The sequence below is a fragment of the Lepidothrix coronata genome, unplaced genomic scaffold (genome assembly GCF_001604755.1).
Source record: "Lepidothrix coronata isolate B3197 unplaced genomic scaffold, Lepidothrix_coronata-1.0 Scaffold142, whole genome shotgun sequence".
Lineage (NCBI taxonomy): Eukaryota > Metazoa > Chordata > Aves > Passeriformes > Pipridae > Lepidothrix > Lepidothrix coronata.
The window spans coordinates 2,068,702-2,096,183 of NW_016690322.1; the positions used below are offsets into that span (position 1 = coordinate 2,068,702).

At 40.0% G+C, this 27,482-nt stretch overlaps 1 protein-coding gene across 3 annotated transcripts; it reads right to left on the reverse strand.

The window, feature by feature from the left end:
* Positions 1 to 3,613: 3,613 nt before the first annotated feature.
* Positions 3,614 to 27,269, reverse strand: PRKCI (protein kinase C iota). Of its 3 annotated transcripts, none has more exons than XM_017827734.1 (18): positions 27,138 to 27,268; positions 21,418 to 21,539; positions 16,923 to 17,012; positions 15,520 to 15,570; positions 14,264 to 14,349; positions 13,081 to 13,218; positions 12,210 to 12,264; positions 11,679 to 11,737; positions 11,042 to 11,218; positions 9,983 to 10,080; positions 8,944 to 9,030; positions 8,238 to 8,373; positions 7,627 to 7,714; positions 6,580 to 6,705; positions 6,391 to 6,470; positions 5,293 to 5,382; positions 4,884 to 4,999; positions 3,614 to 3,773 (listed from the first exon to the last, which is right to left on the reverse strand). In XM_017827734.1, the coding sequence occupies exons 1-18, from the start codon at positions 27,251 to 27,253 to the stop codon at positions 3,686 to 3,688; spliced, it is 1,803 nt and encodes a 600-aa protein (XP_017683223.1). In that variant the 5' UTR covers positions 27,254 to 27,268; the 3' UTR covers positions 3,614 to 3,685. The 3 variants fall into 3 exon arrangements, with proteins under 3 accessions (XP_017683223.1, XP_017683225.1, XP_017683226.1); XM_017827736.1 differs by lacking the exon at positions 27,138 to 27,268 and adding an exon at positions 22,573 to 22,679; XM_017827737.1 differs by lacking the exon at positions 14,264 to 14,349 and having other exon boundaries at positions 27,138 to 27,269.
* Positions 27,270 to 27,482: the final 213 nt, after the last annotated feature.

Genomic DNA, 27,482 nt, shown 5'->3' on the forward strand with positions numbered 1-27,482 from the left:
TGGATACAAGAGACTCCTGGTCCTATTTATGCCATCCATCTCCTGCAAAAGCCAGACAGGGGAGGTAGATGCTTCTCTGCCTTTAATTATTGGTGATTAAATGGTAAGAGCCCACACTTCAAGTAGGCAGTTCAGATCCCTTTATCACAAGCAGAAAAAAAACTATCTTAAAATAAGATAATTAAAATAAAATAAGTTCCTGGGGGGAACTCTTCTAAAGAAAATGCAAGATATGGTAAAATCCCCTTTTGCTCAAAGGGGCTTCAATCCCCACCTCCCTCTTCCCAGGAAAACATCATTATTCTGTGGCCAATTTCAGATTAAATGTCTCTTGCTTAAACGTCTTACGCTGTCCAGCACAAAGAGAGGACGCACGCTTAGCAGTTATCAAGTGTATATATAGATTATACAAGCTATTAATTTCTTTTACAGAGTGTCTTAGCATAAACAATTGCTCAGACTGAGGCGAGAGCAGCTGGGCACCCAACTGAACAGAAACAAGGAGCGTGCGTGGGGGGAGGTTAAGCATGTAAGATATGCAGCCATCTGCAGCACTCGCCGGGGACTGCTGGTAACACTCTGCATAACCAGCCAGACTGAAGAGATTTCCTCTTGCTAAAACATACACAGAGACTGGAACACAGATATATTAAAATACTGCATCCATAGCAGGGTATGAGGTAAGTGCCCTCGCCCCCTCCCGTGTCAGAAATCTCAGAGAATGCAGGGGAGGAGTTGAAGAAACAAAGAAAGAAATCATGCAGAAATAAGTGCAGCAGACGAGAGCTTTGCTCAGAACTCCAAATCCCAGCTCTGGCAGCTGAGGTGACGTCGTACAAGTTCCAGCTGAAAGAGGCCCTTGGACAAGCAAGCTGGAGTCGCATTTTGTATTTCCCTTGAAGCTTTCAGTCTCTGCACAGCACACTGAAGCCTCACAGCTTTTGTCTCAGCTCTGGTGTTGGAATGAAAGACAGAACCTACAAGGACGCTATTTCTCCAAAAGGGCATGAGGAACATGAGGAATGATGCTGGAGAGGGACCTGCATTCTCAGACACATTTGGGAAATGCAGGCTGAGGAAGGCATTTCTTGGGTTGCTGGGGTCTATCCCAGAGCAATGTTCTACAAGAAATGACAAGATTAGAACAAGGCTCTTGTGAGTTGTGGATAGTTAAAAGGGTCAATCCCAAGCAAAGCTCAGCATTTCACAGCATTTGTTTGAGATTTTAACACACAGAGGCCTAATATAAATGTTTTATTTAAAGTAAAAAGTGTGCACAAACAAAGGAAATGATTACACAACAACATTCAAGACCATATTCCATATGAAACAGGAAAATAATAGCGACAATATTAACTAGCAGAGCACCCATAGGAATCCAACTCACATACAAAAAAGGAGGTTACTCCACATAAATACATCATGCTTCTGATGCAGACACGTTCTCCAAAAAACAAAGCCTACTGCACTGGACTGTTTACACCCAATGTCCCTTCTGAATATTTATGACAGTTGCTATATGCTTAACAGTGTAAAATAACAGTTAATATCATGGCACTTTGGAAAAAATAAAAGTTTAAAAATGGATTTACAGCAATTTAAGATATTTGTCACTTTTGCAACATTCTTAATGGTTAGATATGTAAATAGAAAAAGTATCTTTTCTGTGGCATTACCTATGTAAAAAAAAAAAAATTAAGTTTTGCTTTACTCTTCTGTGATAAATGGCAGAAATGTCCTTCCTTACATAAAGCCGTTTTCCTTAATACCCCATAGGAAACTAAGCCACTGTAGAGACAAGGCTTTTCTTGTTTAAATAGCTTCTGCATTTAATATCAGTTCTGCCCTGATGTCTAAACCAGCCATGTGGGTGCAGGAGTCAGAGGCTGAACAATCACCATTTTAAAACTGAACGTAAGCAGTTCACTTGACATAAGCGTGCTGAAGGTATTAGCTGCTCTTTAAAAGGTTTACTCTGATATTTTACATTTGAAAAGACACAACTTGAGTTTAAGGGAACATGATTTTTAACAGTGTGGAGGTTCAACACTTCCCTGAAACCGAAGCCCCTCAAATCACTTCCCAGTTTTAAAAACTCAGCCCAGTATAGTTTCCTATTCATGTTGCAAAGAAAAATATGAGCTAACTATGATACCATGACACCAGCATGTATTTGTGCAATCTCTCTCCTTGCAGCTCACATGGAAGTGAACAAACATACACAGGAAGATTTGTACTATGAATTTACGGTGTCACAATACAAGGATTTTCAAGGAGAGACACTGGCCAAGCAGAAAGTCTTTGTAAAAGCTCCAGGTAATGTTTGCTAACTTGTGCTTGCAGATACTCAGACCTGCTTTCAGTGACACTTAGCTTGTCTTGCAGCTCTTACATAATACAGATTCCTTTCTTCAATGTCTCTTAATCCCTTTTCCCCAAAAGCAATAACAAAAAAAAGTGGTACATTTGGCATTTCTTCAGCCAAAAACATTCATAACTATTGCTTAAACATTACAAATAAGAATTACCTGTGCTGTATATTACACTGCTTACTAACATGAAATGTAAGAAACACACCTCCTAAGTCCTAGTTTGAACCATTCTTTCAATTGCTTTCCTTGAGCCTGCTCCCAACATTTCAGGTTTGACTGTGATTACAGATCACCATCTCTAAGGGGAGGAGTTAAGGGAGTCATTGTGGACAGCACCTATTTTTATTCTAGATGTGCTTTTTCCACTGGCAAAGTGGAACACATTCCCAACAATGTGGCAGTGAGATCAAAAAGGAACCAATGCCCTGATCCAGGCCCCAGCTGTACCGTGTGCAGTTCTGATGCAGTTAAGACAGAAAGTGTAAAAGCAATAAATAGTGTGAGGCTCTACATCTGTCAGTATTAGCTGCCCATTACCGCTAAATTATGCTGTGGAGATTTTAACTTCTCAAAGTGTTAACTGAATTCTTTATTTAAACTGACACTTGATGCCGTGTCCAACCCTTGCTGACAGGGCCAGGCTAGAAAGGCACTCTCTGCATCAGCATGTAATTCCTAGTGTGAATTCTGGAGCAAAGTCTACCAATTCTAATATTGAGTTAATCATCTCCTTCAGGACAGGATCAATAAACCCTGTGAAAGCAGCCATTCTTGACCTGTGCAGTGTCTGCTCTCCTTGCTGTCATTTCAATCTGAAGGGCACTAACATAGCTCTAAGCATAAAACAGGGAAATCGGATGTTTAGAGAGAAGAGATTCAGAACTACAGAAGTGATAAGTTCTTACTCATCTTGCTGAAAAACCTGAAATCCTTGAATGATAATTAATTACATCACCTGATGCAATTTGTGTTTATTAAGCACTAAAAACCTCTCCTTGCTCAGAAAGCTGTACTGGCAACCTATACAGCCAGACACCTTTGTTCAGGCACAGGAGCCCCATAGACCAACTCCTGTGTTAAAATTCAAGTTTGGCAAAACTGCTGGAAAGTTTAACATTTTAAATCTGGCAGCTGAAGGTTCAGCGTAACAACTGTCGTGGACAACATTAATACAAAAAGAAAATTAGTGAGTAATTCACTGGTGGCAAGGGCAGGATGTTCAGTTACTCATTCTATGCAAGTGCATCCAAATGGAGAGATGTTTATCCATGCAGAAACAGAGTAACAATTGGCACAGTCCAGAAATGGAGAATTCAGACACATTCCTCAGCTGACATCAAAAGAGGATTTATGTATTCAAAGCCTTCAAATTCAGACTGGTCAATCTTCTTCACAATATCACTATTAAGATTAAGAAACAGTCATTAGTTCGGCAAAATTTAAAAGGTAACAATATTAACTAATAGTTCGACTTAAAATTTAAACCTGCACAGTGGATTGCAATTGAGAACATTTCCCTTCTCTCTTTTGTTCTTCCCTACCTTTACAGTTACCACTGTTTTTTTTCTAACCCTTATAATGGTACTGAAACACAAAACCCCTCAGGAGCAGTGACTGGGCTGCATGTTCTCACACAAAGCAATCTACAAGGTCTGCAGTTTTAAAACTTTCCCTAAACAGTCAGTTTTGTAAAAACCTGAAAACATTAGATGTGACAGATACTGCACCTGCATCAGGAACTTTTCTACACTTTATTTGCACATTCCACATTTAGAAAGGGATGAAGAAGGAAGCTGGATCTCAGACCTGATTAAGGTGCACAGGTAACATTTAATGCTCACTGTGTTAATGTGCTACATGAATGTTACATAAAAGCCTAGAAAAATTCCTGAAATGTGAACAGCAGTGACTCAATCAAACCAGAAAGGCCCTTCCCTCCTCATCCCACATCAGGGCCCCTCCAGAGTAAGGAACCACAAATCCACTACCAAAATCAACCACATTATCATGCATTTTACCAAGGCTTTTCAGCCAGGATACCCTCACCTGACTACTAACAATTTAAAATACCCAAACAAGCCAAACCAAGCATCTTCTCTTGTTCAGATAAATTCAATTTAAACCCAACATTCTAGAAATATCATTGCTTGAAGCAATGCAAAAAGAAACTACTTGACAAAACAGGTCTTTTCCTTCACACATTCATTTCTTGCAGATGATACCACTAAAACCTGTGAAATAGCACTTGTTTGTCTTTTCCTGAACTAAGATTCTTTATAGCAACTTTTCCACTTTTAGTTGATTTTTACATTGTGCCAGAGTAAATTGCTTAATCCAGAAATACTATGTCTATCATGAGGACACACAACAGAATTTTCTTTGAACTAACACAAGAAAATGCTATTTACTGCTTTAAATATCCTTTCATGTACTACAACTACAGCTAGTAAATGAATTTTGACAACCTCTTCACTGATTTAATCAGAACTTTGTAAATTCTCCATTACTTACTCGTCGTCTGGAGTGAGCTGCACAGGTTCATTGGTGAACTGGGAATCAAAGTTATCCAGACCAAACTCTCCAGATATATTTGGCTTAAATGGAGGCACCACTTGTTTTTGCTCCATCTAAGAATAAATGCACTTAATAAGTGACACCAAGAACGAGTTACAAGCTATTGAATTCCTTTTAAACAAGGCTGGAAGTTACTACTACGTTTTATACTTTCTACAATCATTCTATTAATCTCCTGGCACTTACTGTGTGTAAAAGGGTTAAAAGATTCTGCATTGCAATCATGGTATAACATAAATTAAGAGCTCAAGGGTTTTGAGCTTAGTCATCTCTTGTGCTCAATATGAGTTTTCAAGCCAATTACTGTAGCAAAGAAAATCAGCCAAGCCAGTGGGCTCTCACATACCAGATCCCAATCCACATTGCGGAAGAAGGGATGTCCCTGGATATCTGCAAACCCTGTTTGAGGATGGCAGCCCAAACGCTCCTTTGGATCCTGTGCAAGGAAGAAAGTATTTCTAAATAAGTGCCCTGGCCTGTTCGTGGTGCCATGAATGAAATGCAAATGCTACAAATCCCACAAGAAATGAAACACCAGAGTCACATGGGACACTGAAGAACTAAGTTCACATTATTTACTTTGGAAACTGCCCCAATTCACTGTCTGAAATAGGCACAAATATATGGAAGCCCCTACCTGAATGTTATATGAACGACCATGCCATCTTTCTTCATTTGTATTCAGACCTTTTTAAACACACCACATGTTTCAGAGCAGGTGTGGTTAGATTACTAATTAATTTGATTTCTAACCCATACCCTCCCCTGCTCCTCCCTGAGCAGATTATGCCAGGCAGTCACACTGGGGCAGTAACTGCAGCTACTCGTAAATACTGTGGAAAGAAGGCTATTTTAACAAGACAATTCCACCTCCATGTACAGCTCTCCTACCAGGGAGCTGTAACAGTGTGCAGTGAGCAGTGTTATTTTCTTAAAGTAATTTAACCAAATCTGGTTTCTCCTGTTCCTTTCTTCCTACTCATGCAACTCTCACTGAAGGACAGCACGTGCTTGGACTCATCCACTACTAAATGAGCACCTTCTGACCCTCAGGCTGGAGAGCTCCCAGCAAGCAGTGAGCACATCCTGCCTCTGCATTCCCTCCCTGGAGTCATCAGGAGGTGTTAAAGTGATTTGTTAAGCTGCTTCTGTAAGAACCAAAATAAATCTGATAAGTTTCTTCAGTTCCCCAGGTTAAAGAAATCACTTGGAGCACGTCTATGCCTTTCACTTTGAAATTTCCTTACAATCCCAACCTGAGATCCTGAAGCTTCAGGTTTTCAAACAAGTGTTCAGCCCCACTAAAATTCTGTTTTAGGCTCACGCCTTTTCTACTCTGTTTCTCTATATGGCAGATAAAGTACATAAGCTGCACATCAGTCAACAGGTATTCAAAAAACCAGATGCTCTTGAGAAGCCTTCAATAAACCCCTTTAGCTCTTACCTTGTTAAGGAAACTCTTTAGAACACCTGCTGCTTTAACAGAGAGGGATCGGGGAATTCGGATCTGTTTTTCCAAAATTACTGCAAGAAAACAAGGTTCCTATCAGCCTTGACATCTTTGAAGTCAGATTAAAGGTAAGCAGAAGCACAGCACTGAAGTGTAGAGTGTAGAAGCACCTATGGTCCTTACCTTGGAAGAGATAATCTTCTGTGTTCTGATCAGGATTGTCAGAACTCCCCACGATGTCAAACGGCGACCGGCCCGCCATCATCTCAAACATGAGCACGCCAAGAGCCCACCAGTCTACGCTGAAGCCTAGAATTCAAGAGAGAAAACACCACTGGAGACATTTCACAACAAAAATACCAACACTTTTGAGGCTAAAAACAGTCAGAGAAGAAAGAATAAATTAAAAAATGTAAGTATTGCCAGTCTTTCCAATCAGCTGAATAAAGGAGAGATAATGGTTGTACCAGACGTTACTTGGATCATTATGTGCACAACAGGAGGGGATGCTGTACAGAGACATGGAAATGTAGAGTTTAAAGGTTGGTGTTAAGACCTTAACAAAGGTTTAGATAATATTTAAGCTACTCATTACTAACCAACAGTGTGTTATCCAGGGAGGGAGATAAGGACAAGGAGGAAGTATGTGATTCCTAACAGTAGCAAGTCAGTCATTCATGGAGCAAAGCACATCTACTCTGCTAAAGGAAAATCCCAGTAGCCAGGCTGGGACTGATACAGTCTGTCTGGCCTAGAATGTTTGTGATAAGGAAGGAAGATCTAAAGCCAGTCTGAAAGAGACATTTGACTGAAATAAAATGGTAGATTAAAAAAAAAATACACAAACATCTACTATCTAGGCCCTTTGCAATGCATTTGTATCTAATCTATCACTGCTGCCAAATGTAAAGCTCCAAAGCCAAACACAATTCCAGACTGCAAGTATATCATTAGTAGTATCTAAAATAGTTATAAACAATAATAAATTTGAAAGACTCAAGCTATTCTTCAAGATTGGCAAAAAGAATTTAAAACAGGGAAGGCAGAGTCTCTCATTTGCTTTGTGTGATGTTTCCTGCTCTTCCTTTGAAGGCTTTATTTACTTTTTCAGACAGGATGATGAATTAAGACTTCTAATGGAGATTTAGACTTTCTACTGCTAAGCAACTCACGTAAGAAGTAAGAGACAAGGTGGAAGTTATGAAGTAGCACCAGAAAAATTCCATTTACCATAATCCTCTCCCCGGAGAATTTCAGGTGCGATATAGTTTGGAGTCCCACAGAATGTGCTGGTTGTGTCACCAGGCCTCAGACCCTCCTTTGAGAAGAGACAGGAAGAAAATACTTTACAGTTAACCAAAGATCTCACGCTCCCTCTCTGTTAAGAACTTAAATTTTGAGTTCATTTAAATGTCCTTAATAACCAGCATAACGGCAATTCCAGGGCAAAGTCAAACTTGTGCTCCAGAGTCTTTGCAGTGACAACAGTTTTTCCAGAGGAAATGGGCAGAGTCACAGGATCCAAACAGAACCAAGCGGGACTGACACATTTCAGCCTCTCACTCTGTTTGAAATCCAGCTGCCCTGACTGTTCAGTCAATCCCTCCCAGGCAAGTTGATCCAGCAGCTTTATGAAAACACAAAGAGTACCTACACTTGTAGTCTGTGCACTTTGGCATTTGTCTTTTCTCCATGCGTGGAAGTGAAATGAGTAAACAGCTCATGAGCCCTGTGTCCAAATCTATACCTTGACATTTCACATTTTTAAGTCTCTGCACCTTTTAATTTATGACAACTTCTTAATTGTTGATTTTCCTGGTTAGCAAGAAAATAAAGCTTACCTTGCACATGCCATAATCTGTGAGTTTGATATGCCCTTCAGAATCTAGCAGCACATTATCCAGTTTTAAATCCCTGTAGATTATCCCTCGTTCATGTAAATAGTTCAATGCCAGACTGATTTCAGCAGAATAAAACCTGATGTAGAAAGAGATATTGATTGCTCAAGTGATCAAAACCCAACCCACAATAACACAAGTCTTGGTAGTATGATAGTTTTGAAACATAATCCCATGTATTCTATTATTTTTCCACAGAGAAGTGGCAAGTTGTTTATAATCATCCAAATGTTTCTATCCACTTCAAAATTTGTTTTTAATTAATATTAATGACTACTGCAATCATCCCTTTCATCTCACCATCTGAGATTAAGCATATGCACCAAGAACTCAGCATTTGCCTGGACAGCTGGTAGTGGTTGTTGTAAGAGAAACACATTGATTTAGACATGTAAAAAAATACCACAGAACTGTTTTTCTAGAAAAAAAAAAAATCACACTCAAGTCATACAGGGTAATGCCAATGCAAACAATACCTAAGGGATTCCTACTACAGTTCCTCCTTGAAATGAAACTACGGAGGCTTGCAGCACCAAAATGAGGATGCAGTTCCACATTGCTTAAATCCTTAACATCTGGAGAGGATTTGCTGGCTCATCCTCATAATCTCTGCACTGTTTTGATGCAAGAAATCTGGAATGAGACACACCTGGCATGCTCCTCTGGCAGCTTCCTCTGCCTCTGCATATGGAACATCAGGTCTCCTCCATTCACATATTCTATAACGAAGAATAACCTGGAACACACAGGATTCTTACAAATGATTGTGCACATGGTTGAAAGGGGTTTGAGATGCTACAGGTCTGGTATCAGTGAATGCCAATTCCATTCCTCCCACCTCTCTGCTAATATGGCTGGTTTCACCACTTCCCCTCCTTTTGAATAAATTTCCAGTGTTACATATAATATAAAAGTATACTAAGTTTCTCTAGGTAATTCCTTTATTGTTAAAAGAAAGTAGGTAAACCTTTCCATACTCCTAGATTAGAGCTAGTGCTTGTCATTATTATATCTGTGACTACATAAATAGATGTACATCAGTTTCTATGCACAAACCAGGAAAAAAACCCAAACTGATTTTCATTCCTGACCCCTTTAATCTCCTTTGTTTGTGGTTAATACTTTCTTCTCACTTCCCTCCCCTAGCTTGTCACCTTTACAAAACAACAAGAGTATTATTTAAATATACAATAACTGTATTTTATAGGTACTTAAAAGTTATTACTGTATAGAGTAGGAAAACAATCATTTTCATCTCTATTACTTGTGCTTTCCTTTTAAAAATTCAGATTCTATTTTCTGAGTCTTGCCTGGAGATTCATCTTCAGAGAATCCAGGCAAGTTTGAGACCAACTTCCTCATTGTTTAAACTTATGGTTTTCCTCTCGCTTTTCCCCTCCCATTTCAAGGTCCCTTATATCTCATACTCTCAAGCCTTTTTTCCCCACTAGCTGCACTTCTCTTTCTGTCCAGAAATCTTCGCATCGCACCTAACAGTACTTTATATCCTTTTGCATCTTTCCCATCTGAAAACCTTAGATGAACACAGGATTTGGCTCATAAAATGCTACAATGATTTACAAAACATTGACTTTTGCTACCTACCTACCACCTTATGCTTTAAATAGGCCTAACAGGATGATTTTTTTTTTAATAAGACTATCTTCTTATTATCTTATGACCTTTACCTGCTTTCTGTCTGAAAGCAAGAGTGCAGTCCAACCAGAAAGGGATGGTTTGAAGCCTGTTCAAAGACGTGTTTCTCTGTCTGAACCCAATCAATATCCTGTTTATTGAAGAAAAGTGACATTCAGAAAAAGGACTGTTGCACTTCTTACGTCAAGTATTAATGACAATTAGCAGAAAGACTTCCAAGTGCTTTGCTGCCCTTATTTTACTTGCAAGAAATTAAATATTACATAGTTCTGCAATGTGAAGCAATACAATACAGTACATTCCATTTTTTTCCTGAACATCCTGTACTTTTAACCTCAATGTGTAACCACACTTGTGAATGAAAACATCTATCAAAGATAAACTGGTGCAGACAAATGTAAAGTAGCACCAAGAGGTGCAGCAGAAATTAATGGCAGACTGAGAAATAAATGTAAAACCTCTTGGACAGCAAGTCACAGTCACTCAAATCTTTTCAGAGTAGCCTAAAGAAACCCAAGGAAATCCTCACTAACAGGAGGTTTTCAGCAGTTTAACACTGCAGTTACTGACAAGTTTTCACTCATCACTGTGCAAGGTACAAAAATTGCTAAGATAGAGGTCTGATTTAAACAGCAATTCAAATAACATTGGGAGATTCCTTCGTGACAAAAAAACCCCAGACTTGAACATAAGAAAATCAGACTCCACCACTTCATTTCAGCCCAGCAAACCAACATAAGAGGAGTGATACAGAATACTGCTCCAAAATAAGGAATCAATCCAGGCTTATTCACTTCAATTCTGCAGGAGTGCTGCTGCAGACAGTGCTGAGTATGGAAGGAGACACTGAGAGCAGAAATCATGAGGCCCATGACAGAACCACAGGCACAGGAGGGTGGCTGGGAGCCACCAGCCTGGCAGTGAAGAACCCAAAATCTGTTACCTGCCTTGTTTACCTTCTATAGTGCAGTATAACAGTACATGTTTAATTTTCCATGAGTGCTGCAGACCACAGCCTGGCTCCCACCTCGTGGGGGATACTGGAGCTCTTGGGAAGAGCTGCCCAATTCACTGACAAACCCCCTGCCCACCTCATCATCGTTGACGAGCTCTTTCTTCACCACTTTCATGGCGTAAATGCGCTCGGTTTTCTTCAGTCGGACCAGCAGCACTTTGGCGTAGCTGCCTCTTCCAATGACTCGGAGCAAGTCAAAATCCTGAAGGCCCAGGCTGGAGGAAGCTTTGCCGCTTTCCCTGATGCTCATTGCCTGTGGATAAAGACACTTGGGAATGGGGAAGCAGCTTGCCAATGTGAGCAACTGCGGGAGTCGGCATTTCGAACAGAAGAGCAAAATTAATATAAACAAGTAATTCAATTAACAGTTGTTATTCTTAAAACTGCACTGTCCTGGAAAGGAACGTGAGGGGGGAAAAAAGGAGGCAGAGGAGAGGTGGTAGCTAAGAAACAAACCAGACTGGAGGAATTTGGAATACTTTCTAAATCAAGTGAAGGTTCAAAACAAAACAGTGAGCAAGCCATACACACACACACCTGAGTGAGCAACCCAAATGTGCCTTATGTGCTCATTTTCAGTTTGTGACAAATTAGATTACCAAAAATCTACAAACTGAGAGACATACAGGCTTTAAGATCTCTGAGGATCCTCATGGATCCCTTCCAGCTTGAGATATTCCATGCACAGAGTTAGCCTGGTTAAGCTATTTTACCTCTTTTTCTTCACCAACATGGTCCAAGCTCTCATGACTCGAGGGATTGTACGGAATCACTAGAGGTGAAAGAAGAATTATTAGACCAATGCAGCACAAAAGTATTTTCTTTTGCCCTAAGATTTCCACACTCAGATACACAATTTAAATGCATCTATGGCAAGTATTCAAATGATGGGTTTGAATTAGAACCATCACTCTGACTGCTACAGGAATAAATTGTTTGGTTACCACTCCAGTAGAAACTCTGCTGATGCTGGTAAGGGTTGTTTTTTTTGCTTGATCAGGGCATTTAAAGCTTACTGATGGAAAAATGTAACTGACAGCCTAAATTCTCTGGTTTTAGTCAAGTTTCTTAAACTGATATGAAAAACTGGAATTTTTATATTTATATCCCCCTGATTATTAAGAAGCTGTCTTACTTTTCTTATTCCACAAAAAAGTAAAGAAGGGTTTTTAAAATAATTTTATTTCAAAGTTCATGTTTCAGCAAGTTGCAATAATTTAAAGAAATAAAATTATTGATGTTACCTGATTCTACATTATCTGAATGCACTGATGATGGATCCATAGGCATTATTGGCTCCTGCAAATATGCACAGAATTCTTGTAATAAACTGTCCAAGTGTGAGAAGCATTATTTTAGAGTCAATAAATGAAATTAATGATCCCTAAGGAATACAATCTAGCTACTTTTTAACTTGACTAGTCAATATAATTACTGCTCTAACCCTTAAACAACAAAAAAACCCCAACTGCAGTCCTTATTTTCCCTATTTTGTGGAAATTATAAAATTTCCAGAAGCTGTTGAAGTGACAACTCAGTACAACATAGGACAGAAGGACAGTAGATAAGAAGTGAGAAAACTTAAGTACTTCAGTAGTACATATATTTGTCAAAAGAATTCACAAAATGTAGACTTGTAGCTGTCTGCTTTATTAAACCAGAAGCAGTAATAAAATTTTCTGGTGACTTAAGAACTAAGGATGATTGAACTTCTTGGGAGAAAAGTCAAGTCTTCTAAACTTCATCTTCCTTTTCTGCAAATGGGAAATAATCCAATAATCTAACTGACAGTTAGAGAATTTATTTTACCTGTACTTCACTTTGAAGATGTAAAATAATGTGCTATGTAATGATATCGTGAAGGATGAGATAAATGTCACTTGTATGCTTATACTTGACACAGATGTGAAAACCAGACTCCTGTCTTGCTACTAATTCTGCTCAGTGAATGCCAAATTTTCCTGCAAAAGTCACATTAACCATAAAAAATGATGTTTCATCTACTGTGATCATTTGCAGGCTGCAGTCAGAAAACCAGTAGCATAAAATCTTTTGTTTGTTTGATTGGTTGGTTGTTGCTTTTTCAAGACAACCTCTTGGGTGATTTTTACTCACTGGCTGTAGTGTGTGACGGCAATCACTGTTGACAAGCTTGTGACACTTCTTGTGAACCAGGAGTTTGCAGTTGATGCACTTGTAGCCCTGGCGCCCCAGGCCCCATATCCGGTCAGTGCAGATGGCACAGTGAGCTCTCTGCAATCATAAACCAACCCTGATTAAAGAGCAAAACTAAACCATAAAAACCATCCAGCCACATTTTCAGTAACCAAGCTCATTTGCTGTGCATCTCATCTCTCTGTGCATAGGAGTCCTTAACAGAGGAAGGCAGGAGAGCGAAAGCTTCAACACATTAAACCACCAGATAACGGGAATGGGAAGATCACAACTCACTGACAGTCACAACACAACTCTAAAGATCCACAAAAACAGGGTGCCTACAGAGGCAAGAGTGGAAAGTGATTAAACTATGGTGCCCTGACAGCCTCTGACCTGCATGAGGTCAAAAACCAAAACAAAACAAAAGCCATAGTTAGATATGAGGATGCTCAAGATGAAGTTTAGTGGAGACAATCTCAAGCATTAAGCACACAATACACTAAGCTTAGAGAAGAAGGAAAGATCATTGAAGTTGTCAAGGGACCTGACTTTTTCAAATATTTTGGGTTTGTTTTCTGCTGTGTCTTTTTCTGAATACAGCAGACAGCCTTCTGGGTCCTTCACTAATTATATTTGACCACTGCTTCTTGAAAATATTCCAAATGGTTTGTTATTTTCAGTTGATTACATGGCACCAGAAGCAGGCAGTTTTAAAAGAGAAAACTGAGACGTTTCTCCAAAGTAATGAAAGAAAAGTCTATGCATCATAAGCAACTTCAGACCTTTTTACCCCCAGAACTTAAAGAACTGAAAATGTACTTTCAGCTCACAGACATCTAATGTCAGTATCTCAATTTGCCCTCTGGGAAGATTTTAAGGAAACACAGGAGCTTTTATACGATTGATATCATGGTTTCAAAGTATATGTAAAGAAAATTGCAACCAATTTATGTTTTTCTATTTTAAAGTTCCTGGTAATTTAATATTAAGTTTCCTGAAAGTACAGGGTTACCAAAAGCCTACAGACAAACAACAAAAATGAGAACAAAACTACCTTACAACTTTTCAAGGCAGTGACATCATCGTTAGGAAAGTAAGACATCCCTGTATCATGGCTTTAAGTACCCAACAAGAGTCTCACCCTGTTAAATCGTTTGGCTTGGAAAGTGTGACCATTTGCACAATAGAGCTTTCGCCACCGGCGGGCGCCTCGGCGATAAATGGATTCTAAGAGGAAAAACACAGGATTATCTCCATACAAATACAAACACAGAACTACAACAGCTGCTCATGGACCTTTCTGTGTAGAGGGATTTGCAGAGTAAAGTTTCACTCCTGCACCTTACAGGAAGACAGAGGAACGTTCCAAGTATCTTTTGAAGTTCTGGAAAAATTTGAAATAGAATATCCCATTCAATGCAGTTGATTTTGATTTTCCAGAATTAAAAGGAACAGTGAGTCAAGAGAAGGAAAGCTGTCCAAACAATACAAACACTGGTGTGCAAAGTATGCACATGCCTTACCTAAACTTAGGGAGGAACGGTGGGAGAAGGGGAAGGAGGAAGGGATGTGAATTTTGGGAGCATGTCCTGATTTATATGATGGCTTGACAAATCCTCCAGTGTTTTAGATCTAAAGCTGACACTGTTTGGTTGTCTGGGTTTTTTTTTTTAATTATTATTTTTATTTTTTCTTACTTGAGGCATATCAGGAAACAAAACTGAAAACTAAGATATACAAAACCACGCTGAGCTGCAAATCTCTTCCTGATTCAGCCTGCAACCTCATTTTTTTCAGACATTCTGCCCAAGTTAACTGCACATTTACATTTGTCAGAGACTTGGACACCAAGCTGACAGATGTGAGTGTGCATAACATATACACACTCTTTTATAAAACTTTAAGACTGAGGGGAAATTACCCCTCTAATGCCTAGAACATCAGCTAACATAACTTAGGGGTTTTCAGAGAATCCTCCTGATAGTACCTAAAGATCCATTTTAAATCAATTAACCACAGATCTGTAAATGGTGACACAAGTCATTACCACTGGTTACCACTGGTTACAAGCCTTACATTTGTCACCCAGCAATCTGTCAACTCCCAAAAAGACAGGAATAGGATAAAAAACCGTCACGATAGAAAAGGCAAAAGCAAGGAAAGCAGAGTGACATGGATAGTTAACAGGAATGTGAAATGCTTATTAACAATGAGTCAGAAGTGACAAACAACATTAAGTTTAGCAAGACTTTCTATTCCTTTTCAATATTTAATTTATACAGATTTGCATTATTAATATTCATAAGTGTGGGATGCCAAAACATAGAATATCAGAATCTGCTAAAACAGGAAATCTGAACTGGTTTTCTGTACTTCTCAAATAAAATGCCCACTTACTGTCTTCTCCTGGACAAGGCATGCCAGGCCGCTCTGGTACACAAGGAAACACTGCAACAAAGACATTAACTTCTGATGAATTTTTATTTCAGACAGAAAATAAATCTTTGGGTTAAATACAACACTCCTGAAAGGCATTCAGCCATATGGGAGGACAACACTGACTGCATTTCAACAAAACCTACATACACGAGAAATATGAGCAAAAAGCAGAATAAATGAAGTTATTTCCTAAAGAAAGTACCCAGAAAAAAATAATGATTCTGGTTTCTCATGTGACCAATCTTCACAGTTGGTCAAGATTTCCAAATGCTATAAATGTATTATATGACAGTGACCCAACAGCTACATATGATGTTGACAATATGTCTTTTTTTCTCCAGTTCATTTAGCTTTAGTAACAATACCCATTTTTTACAGTTTATTCAGCTTCAGAACTGTCAAAGAGAAGTATACCTGTGGAGAGACAGCCCTGGTGCCAGTTTAATCAGAAGCTTATCAAATACCAAAATAAATGGAGAAAGGGCAGATCAAAAAGTAACGTAATATACAGAAACCCAGTGAAACACATCTACAAACAGATTACATTCTTCTTCCACATTTTAAAACTCCCTGAGGGAAGCTGAAAAGCTTCCTCTTCCTTTCAAATGGGCTGATGGTGAACTAGACTTTTTGCACCCTTTTAAGAGCAGGAGCATGTTAAGACACTGTAACGTAACACAACAAAACTTCACAATGATCCCCTGCTCTTCTGCTCTAATCTGGTAAACCAAGATCAACATTCTACTTGCAAGAACTTACAAACAACAAGAAAAATACTTTGCAGAAGCTGCCAAAATAGGCATATAACCCTGAAAAATAAAAATTGAACAATTCCACATCAAACAGGGGCACGATATTACTGGGTTTAAAACTGGTATTGGGTTTAAAACTGAAGCATTTAGTTTTAGAAAAGCCAAACCTTTGACTCATCTGGCATCACAAGTGGAGCTTATTAACTTTTTTCCTAATATAGATGCTGCTCTAAACCACTCATCAATAACAAAGTGCAGGATAGTAAATAAATATAATAAATAAAACAAACAAATAAACTGCACTGCATCCCTTTTCCCATTCACTGCCAGCAAGTGTATGCAGGCACTTGGGCTGAATGAATGAAGAGACCTTGAAGTCTGTCAGGAAGATTGTCCTTCATCAATAAACTACCAGCAGATTATTTTCCCCCCCTTAATTTAATAAAGAACAGCTAAAATCACAATGCAAGGTCATCAGCATCCCCCTGACACAATTCCACCACAGGCTTTAACCAAGGAGGACGTGCAAAAGGCACAGATAATGCAAGGTCAGAATTCCACTCTTCACAGGTACAAACATGAGCAGCAATACAGCAAATTTCCCCTTACCATGAATCAGAAGCTCTGAATCCTTGTTTAGTTCATACAACCGAAAGGCCTCTTCTAACTCCAGCTGAGAAGAAACTGTACATGGATCTCCTGTGGAAAGATAACAGAACAACACAGCACTCATCCCAATTTGTTCTGTGCCATTCCACAGTTCCCTCACAGTTGGTTCTGAGATAATTATTGTAACAAAGCAGAACAACATTCTCAATTGTGGTAGTATTTATTTTTAATGTTCTTCAGAGAGTACATCTGAAAATACATTCATATTAAATGCTTTCAGGGGAAATAAAAATATGAGATATTCCCAAGAGGCAAGCAGATCATCATCCCAAAACATCACTGGTTTGGTCTGCTACAAGCATGGGCATAGATCATCTCAGTACAGGGGGTGCAGGTTATGGTCCTGCACCTAAAAACCTTCTGAGATTACATTTTATTTAGCAGATTTTTAATTAGAATGGAGTCAATTCTATTTTCACAGCTGCTTCAACACTGCCAAGAATTTAACCAGAGGTGCAAAAGCAGTTACACCTCTAGTCTCTCCTCAAACCTCAATGAAAACTTCTGACAAATAACATAATCTAAGCACAATATCCCATTTCTCTGATTTTTAACTACTACTTTCACACTCTCACTTTTTTGAAATAAAATTCCTTAAAGAAAGGGCACCAAGGCAGGAAAAAAAGTGTGGGTTGGCTGGTTTTGTTTCTTCTTTTTTATAAAACAATTGCAGTTTTGTCAACCATTTGAGATGGTGCAGGTTAAATTACATGCCAAATACTTGATGATAGAGTTTCTCTGCCAAGACTGTGTTTTCTTTGGTGTCTGATGCAGATTAGTAACATTATAAAAAAACTGTCCCCCTAAAACAGTAAGCCTTTTTCAAAATAATACTACAATTACAACTGAAACATTTTTAAAACAATGTTGAATCTCAATCATCTGCCCCAAAGAAAGAAAATATTTCTAGTTATTAGTTCAATTTTTTCCCCCTCTCTCCACCTACACAAGATGTTCTGTGCAAGAACAAGGGATTTATCTCTGCCTGCTTGTACTCCACCATGAGCAGAACAAGATTCTTTCTAGCCAAAACCCCACAGAGCAAGTCTGTTGCCATATAACACTTCCAACTTTTAAAAGAAACACTACTTTTCATGTCCTTAAGTGGTAAATTGGAAGAAGGCAGGACAATTCCCATCTCAGCTGAACTGGATCCACTCTGGAGGTTTTACTGCTCTGAGTCTTTGGTCAAGACCATGGTTTGAAAGTTAATGAGCAACAGTCTGTTAACTATTTAAGCTCACTATTAAACTCACCCCACAGAAGTTTTTCCAGTTAATTTGTTTTGTTTCTAATGTATCATAATGTATTTGTTTCTAATGTCTCTTCCCCCAGCACAGGAAGGACATGGACCTGTTGGAGCAAGTCCAAGGAGGCCACCAAGATGATCAGAGGGATGGAGCAGCTCTGCTGTGAGAAAAGGCTGAGAGAGTTGGGATTGTTCAGTCTGGAGAAGAGAAGCTTTGGGGTGACCTTATTGTGGCCTCCCAGTACCTGAAGGAGCTCATAAGAAAGATGGAGAGAGACTATTTACAAGGGCCTGGAATGACAGGACAAGGGGGAATGGCTTCAAACTGACAGAGAATAGGTTTAAATTGAGTATTAGGAAGAAGTTCTTCCCTGTGAGGGTGGGGAGGCCCTGGCACAGGTTGCCCAGAGAAGCTGTGGATGTCCCATCCCTGGAAGTGTCCAAGGCCAGGTTGGACAGGGCTTGGAGCAACCTGGGATAGTGGAAGGTGTCTCTGCCCACGGCAGGGGGTGGAACTGGATGAACTTTAGGGTCCCTTCCAACCCAGGCCATTCTGTGATTCTGTCCATTCTTTTCTATTGCTAAAATAGTAATAAATGTAAATGGTCCATTTGCAGCGTTCTGCCTTTATTGTTTTCTGCACATCATAATCCCTCAGATGAGACTTTGAAGCCACCTGCCATCATTTCCCATCCATTTCCCTACAATTGGCCAACCTGAACATCCCACTGCCCACCCACTCCACAAACTTACATCGTGCAGAGCACAGGGAAGAGAAGGAACAACTTATTTACTCAGACTCACTATTGGAATCAACAAACCAGTTTTTCTTCATTTGTTTTTGACATCTGTACAAACAGCTTTGTGTTTCCTTTTGGCAGAAGCAAAAGAGGGTCTCAAGAATAAGCAAACCAGGAACAGAAGTTGATAGACATCTCTTTCAACAAGTTCAAGCAGTACAAATATTGCAGTCAAAGACAGCTGGGACACACAGGAAAATATTTACTTTTGAGTTATACAGCAAGAAACAACAGACTGAGGACACACACAAGGCCAGTGCCCATGCACAGGATGTTTCAGGAGACAGAGGGAAGATGAATCAGTCATATACAGATAAAATAGAAATTTGTCTAAAAACAAATCAAGTTAATTCTATTTTCCAGTAGCATCTGAGAATTTTGGAAGTGATTCCACTCAACTAAATTAGATCTGTCTTTGTGTGCCATTACCTCTATGACACAGGAGTAGTTACACATGATGCTTGCAGCTTGCAAAGGCTAAAACCACACTTAGTATATGCCAAATAAAAGCCTTACTGACCAGGTAAATCCAGTTCAGTCACACACATGAACGGGCAGTTCAGTCAGGAAGCAGTGATGCCTTAGATCCCTTATCTTGTCTTATAATATAAAAAGCATGAGCAATAGTGTAACACGAACCAGCCCACAACACACATTTCCTCATGTTACTATTAAAGAGCAAACTTCAGTTTTAGTGAAGAGGATGTGATACAGGAATTTTCCAAGAAAGCAAAGCAGGTTTCTAGAAAGAATATCTACTGAAAACACTTCAGAGTGGTGGAGAGAGAGGAGGCAAGGGTCTGGGCAAGAGACCATGCATTTTTCATGCAAGAATTACTCACAAAAAAGACAGAAGGATTTTTTTAAATACACTCCTCATCACCAAATTAACTTTTTATCCACCGACATTAAACTGTAAGTCAAGTGATTAAAGCAAACACGGCTTGCTCGTGAAAATTAATTCCTTTGTGAACATATGAATATAATTCAGTCAAACTGCAGCATTCCTTTTTTCTTAACTTATGTCTAATTAAAGAGCAGAAATTGAGACAGAACAAACTGTGACTTCAAATAAATTATTGAATCAGCACAAAATTTTTATTAAAATATATACTTCTTACTATGACAGACACTGCAGACTCTTCCTCTGCAGTGAGGAGTCCATTGTCCTCCTCATGATAAAACAACACAGCCAGCTTACTGTGAAGTAAATGTTCAACTCCAATAGCTCTGCTGTATGATCAGTCATAAACACTTCATTTTACTGTACTGCATCTGCCTGGTGTAAATAACTGTGGCACAATGAGAGGAAATAAAAACCCCCACCCCGCTCAGACTCCCAAACCCACACAATCTTCAACACACCTGCCTACAGGGCTCTTCCAAAAATCAGCTCTGGTCCATGTTTAGCTTTCAGCTCCAAATAAACTGGCAGTCATCCAATTTTGAAAGGGAGGAAACAGTTCTATAAGCACCTTTTATGCTGATGGCTGCCTGCAAACACCAACCACGGCCAACAAATCACTGCACACTGCAGCCCTTTATGTACTGCATCAGCTAAAACAACTCCACAGCCATCCCATAACCCAGATGTGTCTTTGCTGGGGCTCAAAACTATGTGCAGAATAAACTGATTGCACAGAGAAAATAGGACCTACAAATAACCTTTAAAAAAAATACTACTGTACACATACAGCTCGACTGGATGACATCTCCTAAGGAACAGGGAGAACAGTCTCCGGACTTTCTTCATCCAAGGTAAACTTTAAGATGGATACTGTAAGTGCTAAAGATGACAGGTTCTCAGCTAAAGTTGTTATTGCATTTTGAAAAGCAACTATACATCATTCAGACAAGTAATTTCCCTTTTAATATTTAGAAAAGGTTTTGTTAGAAGCTATGTGTTAATAGACTTCAGGTTGTTAAAGTAACAGCTGATAACACTCGAGATATAATGTTTTTGGTTACACATACAACTCAACTATATATTAAGTTGCACCAATATTTTAGACAAATACTGCTATTTGTATAATTCAATGTCAGTTGAACTGTTTTTCAAAAATGTAAGATGTAAAGGGAATCATGGTCTTCTTCAGCAGTATAAGGGAGTACTTTCTGTTCCCTTCATAAGAAATCCCAATATTAAATTAACATTTTGATATTCACTGAGATCTTACTTGGTTTAAAAAGAGAGAAAGTTACACACTCAGCAGTGTGAAACAACCACCTTTTCATTAAGCTGCACTTACAAAGGCACTGGATAACCATTATTTTTGGAGTCAGATTTACTATTTCTATGCTCTATAAGAAGGCAGAGGGAAAGGAAAAGATGAAAGGGAAAGAAAAGCTGGAAAGTTGAGCAGCATATTGATGAGCATTGCTTTACCTTCCTCATCAATCCACTTCATGGTGAACAGCTGCTCGTTGTCGAAGGAGCACATGTCCCGAACTTCACTGCACAGTCCCTCAAACGAGATGGAAGGTTCAAAATAGGTTATCATGATGTCCCTGAGCAAGAGAAAAACAGATTTGAGAAATTACACTGCAAAATGCAGCACTTGACCATCACCTCTAACACTGTTCATATGCCACCAATATAAAACCCACCCCTGATGCAGCCTCCCTCCAAAATGTTAAAGTGAAGTACAGAGGTTCCCTTCCTATAGAAAAGTCAGGCTCCAAGTGATTTTTATTACTTGACATTTAATCCTCCAGGTATCTGCTTCAGAGAAACTAAGATTTAATGCTCAAATAACTATGAAGTGAGTTGCAGCAGATATTAGCCATACAGAGAAATCAGATATATTACACCAATGGAAACTCAAGAATGAAATGCTGCAAATGTTTTGAATACTGTTAATAACATATTTTTGGGTTTACTTGCTCTGTAACAGTTATTTTGTTATTAGATATCAAAATGTAAAAACATACCCATCTTCTCTGACTAATTTCTGATTGTGTAGATGTTATAAAAAATTAATGACAAATATTAAACAGGTTTTCTAGGAGATTTGGGAGGATGTTTCAAATATTGAAAGTGCCTTTAAAACAAGAGTGGTGTTTCACTCTATGAAGGGAAGGCTGACAGAGAGCCATATACTTAGAATTCAAATTTATCTGTTAAGCAGAATGGGTATTTCTGTGATAACTGAGATTAAAAGTGAGTTAACCTGTTTTTAATATGTTAGCATAAAATGCTGACCAGTTGTGTTGGTACTGTCTGGGCCTTAAAGGGGAACAGGTGACTCAGGGTTCAGTCCCTTAAACAAAGGAGTCGGGAGATACAGTTCAGAGGAAGGTGGAAGGTTGTTTACAACACACTCCTCCTCAAACACCTCATTTAAACCCAATGTCTGAGCTACAAGACTAATTTTCCCATAAAAACCTCAGCTAGCTGGATTTGCATCAGTGGGTGCCAGCTCCCAGGACTGTTTGGTGGGTGAAAAAAAATAACCAAAGTTTTCATCTGGTCAAAATTCATATCAAGCTTCCTACCAGAATGAAGTGTACATATGCAGCAAGTTAAATGTCTTTAAATCACCTTGTGCATGGGCAGAGTGGGATCAAGGAGGTGACTTAATGTAACAGTTATGGTCAGGGAACCAGAACGACGCTCCAGAGTGCAGAGAGCACACGATAAACAAACTGCTGGCCTGAGGCTCCTCCAGGTTCAGCAGCAGGAATAAAATCAAGCAGCAGTTTCTAAGCACTCCAGAAGAACAGCGAGTCTGCTTCTGGATTTATGAGCACGATCAGCTGGTTCGGGTACAGGAAAGACTCCAGTAAATAGGACAGAGGTGTCCAGGACAGACACCATACCTCTTCAGTAATCTGAATAAAGCAGTCAAAAAGTTGCTACATGGTTTGGTTGAGGAATTGCTCCTCACCTTTCCACATGAGACAAGATGCAAACCAAAACATTTGGAGCCCAGTATTTAGGCACAATACAGCAATTTGGGGCAAACGAGGCTCCATTTGAAAGCCCCAGCTTGCTCACTCCACACAGCAAACTCTTCTGTGCAACACAAAGGTCTCGCTTTGCATCCTCCCTAAAACCAGCAATAACTGGGAACCCAATTCCAACGTCTATGTCCCTGACGGAGGTGGATCTGACAGCGTGTTACTGTCACAGACACACGGGCACCCTCCACAGAGCAGCTCCGTGTTGGGAGGCAAAGCCTTAACCTGTATTTCCTGTTTTTCCGGGAAGGAAATAAGGCACTGCTTACTTGGCAGCTCCACTGATTTGGTGCTAAAGTTTACCATTCCTTTGTTTATTCACATTTTAGTCCTTCAAATAAAGGCTAGTTTAATTATTTTAGAATTTAAGCAAATCCTCTAGATTACTATCTTAATAACTCCAACAGGACATGTATCAGACAGTTATCAGATAATTTGGAAGATCTCCTCTGCTATACCAAACACTGATCACTGTTTCAGAGAACCCTAGCTCAGAGCAATATTAAAAGAAAAAGACGATATTAAGTATAAAAAAGGTTCCACAAGCAACATCTGCAAAACAGCCTAATGTATCCCATATTATGTATGTGGAAATACAGATACATTATACATATTATCTACATACCCATATATTTATCACACACCTGGGTCAGTCATTAAGGCTTTTGATAATGTCTAATTACAGACCACTGAAATGAAGCCACACAGGACTCCTGGGGAATTCTGCTGTGTCAGGGTCATTTCTGTACCATAAGGGACAGGCACTGACACTCACAACCATTTAAAGCATTTCTTTCCCCTGTGGAGGTCTGAGGTATCAAATACCTGATCCCACACAATCAGTTTTTCAGGAAAAAATGTACTTTTGCAAAAGTAAACCAGTGTTGAAACAGCAAGAAGGGATGAAAGTGTCTCCATAGGCTTAGACCAAAGCTTTCTTATGCTGAACACTCTCCTTGATCATCAACAGACAACCCAAGACATTATGCTGAAGAATTGGTCAGAAAGCATTCAAGACAAAGAACAATAAAGTATGCAAGAACTCAAGAATCCTCTAGAAATTAATTTTATGGAAATCCTTATGGAGGTACATTTTGATTTTAGAATTAAAATTCAATTTTTTTCACCTCTCTTTTCCCACTCATGCAACTACATTAAAATTAAGAAAAGAAGCAAGTTTAACACGTATCATGAGAGGACTGTCAGGAGTATTTTTCATTCGAACCAAGTCAAACTGAAGGCAGGCAGAGCACTGGTAACTGCTTTTTTATTAAAAATCTAACCTACATTACAGCCTACACAGCTAAAACCAGCGTAAAACCTATGTCAGGCACTGAAAGAATACAAGCTAGGATTTCTAATCATGACAGAAAAATGGTTCTTATACTTGATTGGTTTTGCTTCTTTTTTTAAATCAACAGCATGAATTCTACAGGGTTCCTCGAGCACAAGCAGTGTGTTATTCCCACCTGTTCTCTGCTGTTACAACATGTATTAATGATATAACAACTTGTGCTGACCTGACAAAAAGCATCTACAACAAATGAGATAAGACAAAAGGCAAACTTTGAATATCATCAGAGAGCTGAAATGGGTGTAATTACAGATGCTGATCAGTGCCATAAGCATGGAGCTGCTATACTTTTGTCACTCTATCAACAAAAAACTATGTAAACTTTTAGAGTAATAAATTCCTAAAAACTCCCTGAGGACCCTCTATCACACACACTGCACAAATCACACTAACTCTTTACAAATGGTAACATTATTTTAAGCGTTTTAAACAACCAGCCCTATGAGAAAGATAAGCAAAGTTCACCCGAGAGAAGGAAATACGTGGACAGACTCAACCCACTGCCCTAGTTCCCAAGTCTCCGGGAAATCCCCACCCCCTTATTCTCAGGATCTCTGTTCATTTTCAGGAAAATTTTCCTTCCTGTTTTAACATCTTTCATGAATTTAAGATAAAGAATTAGCACTGCACAGTTCAATGAAACAAAGACTCTTCAAAGGGTCCTGTGTGAAGTCTTTGTCTTGGCTGAGAAAAGCAATTGGGCTCCTGGCCAGACCCATGTTTTAGGAATTCAGGTTCAGCTCTTTTCCCCAGGCAAGTATCCCAACTATCAGATTCACAAACCTTTCAAGAACAACTCTGTGCTTCTAAGTGGCTGTTGGTTTTTGGTTTTTTCTTTACCCAGAAACTCCTCCTGGAAGATGAAAAGACCTTCCCAGCAAGACTTTCCCAATAACTTCTACAACCCACTTAAATACTTCTATTAAAATGAAATTAAGAGAGATTAACATTTCCTGATTAACACTATTTCCCATTAAATCCTCGATCCAGCTCTAATCTCGAGATGGTTTATTTGAGGAAAGGGGAAAAAGGTGCCTTTGATATCAGCATTCAGATCCTCAGTCTCCAAGTCATTCCAGGGTAAGTGCAAATAAAGTGTTTGGCTTTGATACCCACTTGATAACGCGAGTCTGAAAAGGGGCTTGAGACCTTCTGTTGTAAGAAAGTGGAGAGAATAATTTGCTTATATCTCAAAATAAATCATGACTAAGGCATTCAGCCTGTTAGTCTGTAGGTATTCACAGTGGTTAACCAACACCCTCCATGACTCAGTGATGTTATTAAACTGATAACTGCATTAACAGAGAAAAAGTCAAAGGCTCAAAAGAAACATTCCAATATCTCTGAAATTATTACCAGGGTCATGAGCCAGCATTTCTGCCCAGTGTAGCAGATTTTTTCCTCACTCCCACACCCTTGAGCTGCTTTCTCCCTTCCTGCTCCACAGCCTCCCTCTGCTAAAGCAAGAATTCATGTGATTGCACGTGAAAATGATCAAGATTAAAACTGACCCAGCAGAAGAAAAATAAATGGTTTTAACGCAGAACAATTCCCCTTTTAGTTCACTGTCTGACCAAATGAATGCTTCTGCCAGCTGATAGCCAGGGGCATCTCCACTTCCTTAAGAAAAGGTAGATTAAAGAGACTGTGAAACAAAGAGCTGAGAATTTCACATACTATTACTTCGACAGAGTCTCACACATCCTTTAAGGCCACAGACTACGCCAGTCTCTAGAGTAACTTCTACAGACTTCAGGCAAGAAAAGCCCCAAATCAGACACAAGCCAGAAACTAAACACAGCAGCAAATGCCAAATGCTCAGTGTGGTTTCTATACCTCTCCTTAAAATTATAGGGCCAGAGATAGCAGAGAGTAAATACTGAAGAAGTAATGCACCCCTTCTTGTGCTGAACACAGATAACTGCAAGGAAGCTGTCAAGTGTCATGTGTTCACTCTTAATCCAAAAATGCAATCTACATTTTTTGCTGCTTAGATCACCTCCACTCAGACTTAATGGCTCAATGAACCACTGGCAACCCTTGCACTCAAACTTTTTAAGTCCTGTAACTGTTACTATTTAATAGGGGGCCATGAGCCCAGGACAGAACATTTCTTCTGCCTGATATGCTATTGCTGGAGAGACACTGAATTAGGCCAACAAAATTCAAATTTCCATTCTGCAGACCTGTAGTATTTTGCTTTGTTTTTAACAGTAGAAGTATAATCGATGGTACATAATAATAATAATCTTAGTTACCACTCATAGGCTCCCTTGCAAGTCACTCAGTCCCTGGGAAACAGCCTAAAAACCTATGAAACAGATTTTAATACAAACATCCTCTTTTTCTAGATCTGGACATCACCTAATACAGAGCAACCAGGACCAAAAGCTGGACCCTGAACGCACGAAGTATGAATTTTGCCGTGTATTATGAAGGAATATGCAGTTGTTTCTGCCAGCCGGGCCTGGGGATGAAGGGAAGCAGGGTGAGCAGGGCAAAGAGGCTGCTCAGGTACATCCTTGTTCATCGGGAAGGCCATCCCAGCAAGAGGGAGGATCCAGCTCCCCCCAGACCCCAACATTCGGAGGGGAGGTTCCTCCGGACACAAGCGCTGCACTTGAAATCCATGTAAACACGGCTGGACGGTCGTAGAGGGTTCATCCTACCTTCTCTCCCTCCTCCCCTGCAGTCAGGGGATACCCAGGGCTGGAGCCAGGGGTGTCCGGGGGATCCCGTGCCGGGCACCCCGGACCCCGCTCCCCGCCCGCGGGGCTCGACGCCGCACTCACCCCTTGTAGTAGGCTTTCACCCGGACCTGGTGGGCGCCGTCCCCGCCGAGGCTGCCGCCGAGGCCGCCCGGAGCCGACATGGTGCTGCCGGCGGTGCCGTCCCGCTGTGTCGGCATCGCCCCCGGGCCGGGCCGGGGGATCCTGAGGGAGGGACCAAGGCCGGGAGCGGCGCCGGGGCGGCGGCGGCTGCGCGACCCCCGCGCCTCAGCGCGCCCCGCCCGCGCCGGGCGGCACTACGTGCCGGGAGGGGGGCGGAGGCAGCGCGCAGGAGAAGCGGGGCGGGGGGAGCCCGGAACCGCGCGGAGCGGCACCGGAGGGGAGCGTGGGATTTTTCCGGAGGCGTCG

What these genes read in the sequence shown, in the direction of transcription:
- PRKCI (XM_017827734.1), bottom strand. Translation starts at nt 27,253, where the DNA reads ATGCCGACACAGCGGGACGGCACCGCCGGCAGCACCATGTCGGCTCCG. An exon ending in GAAGTGGATTGATGAGGAAG is followed by an intron (nt 17,013 to 21,417) that starts GTAAAGCAATGC and finishes ATCTTTCCACAG; the next exon opens with GAGATCCATGTACAGTTTCT. An exon ending in CTGCCAGAGGAGCATGCCAG is followed by an intron (nt 8,374 to 8,943) that starts GTGTGTCTCATT and finishes TTTCTACATCAG; the next exon opens with GTTTTATTCTGCTGAAATCA.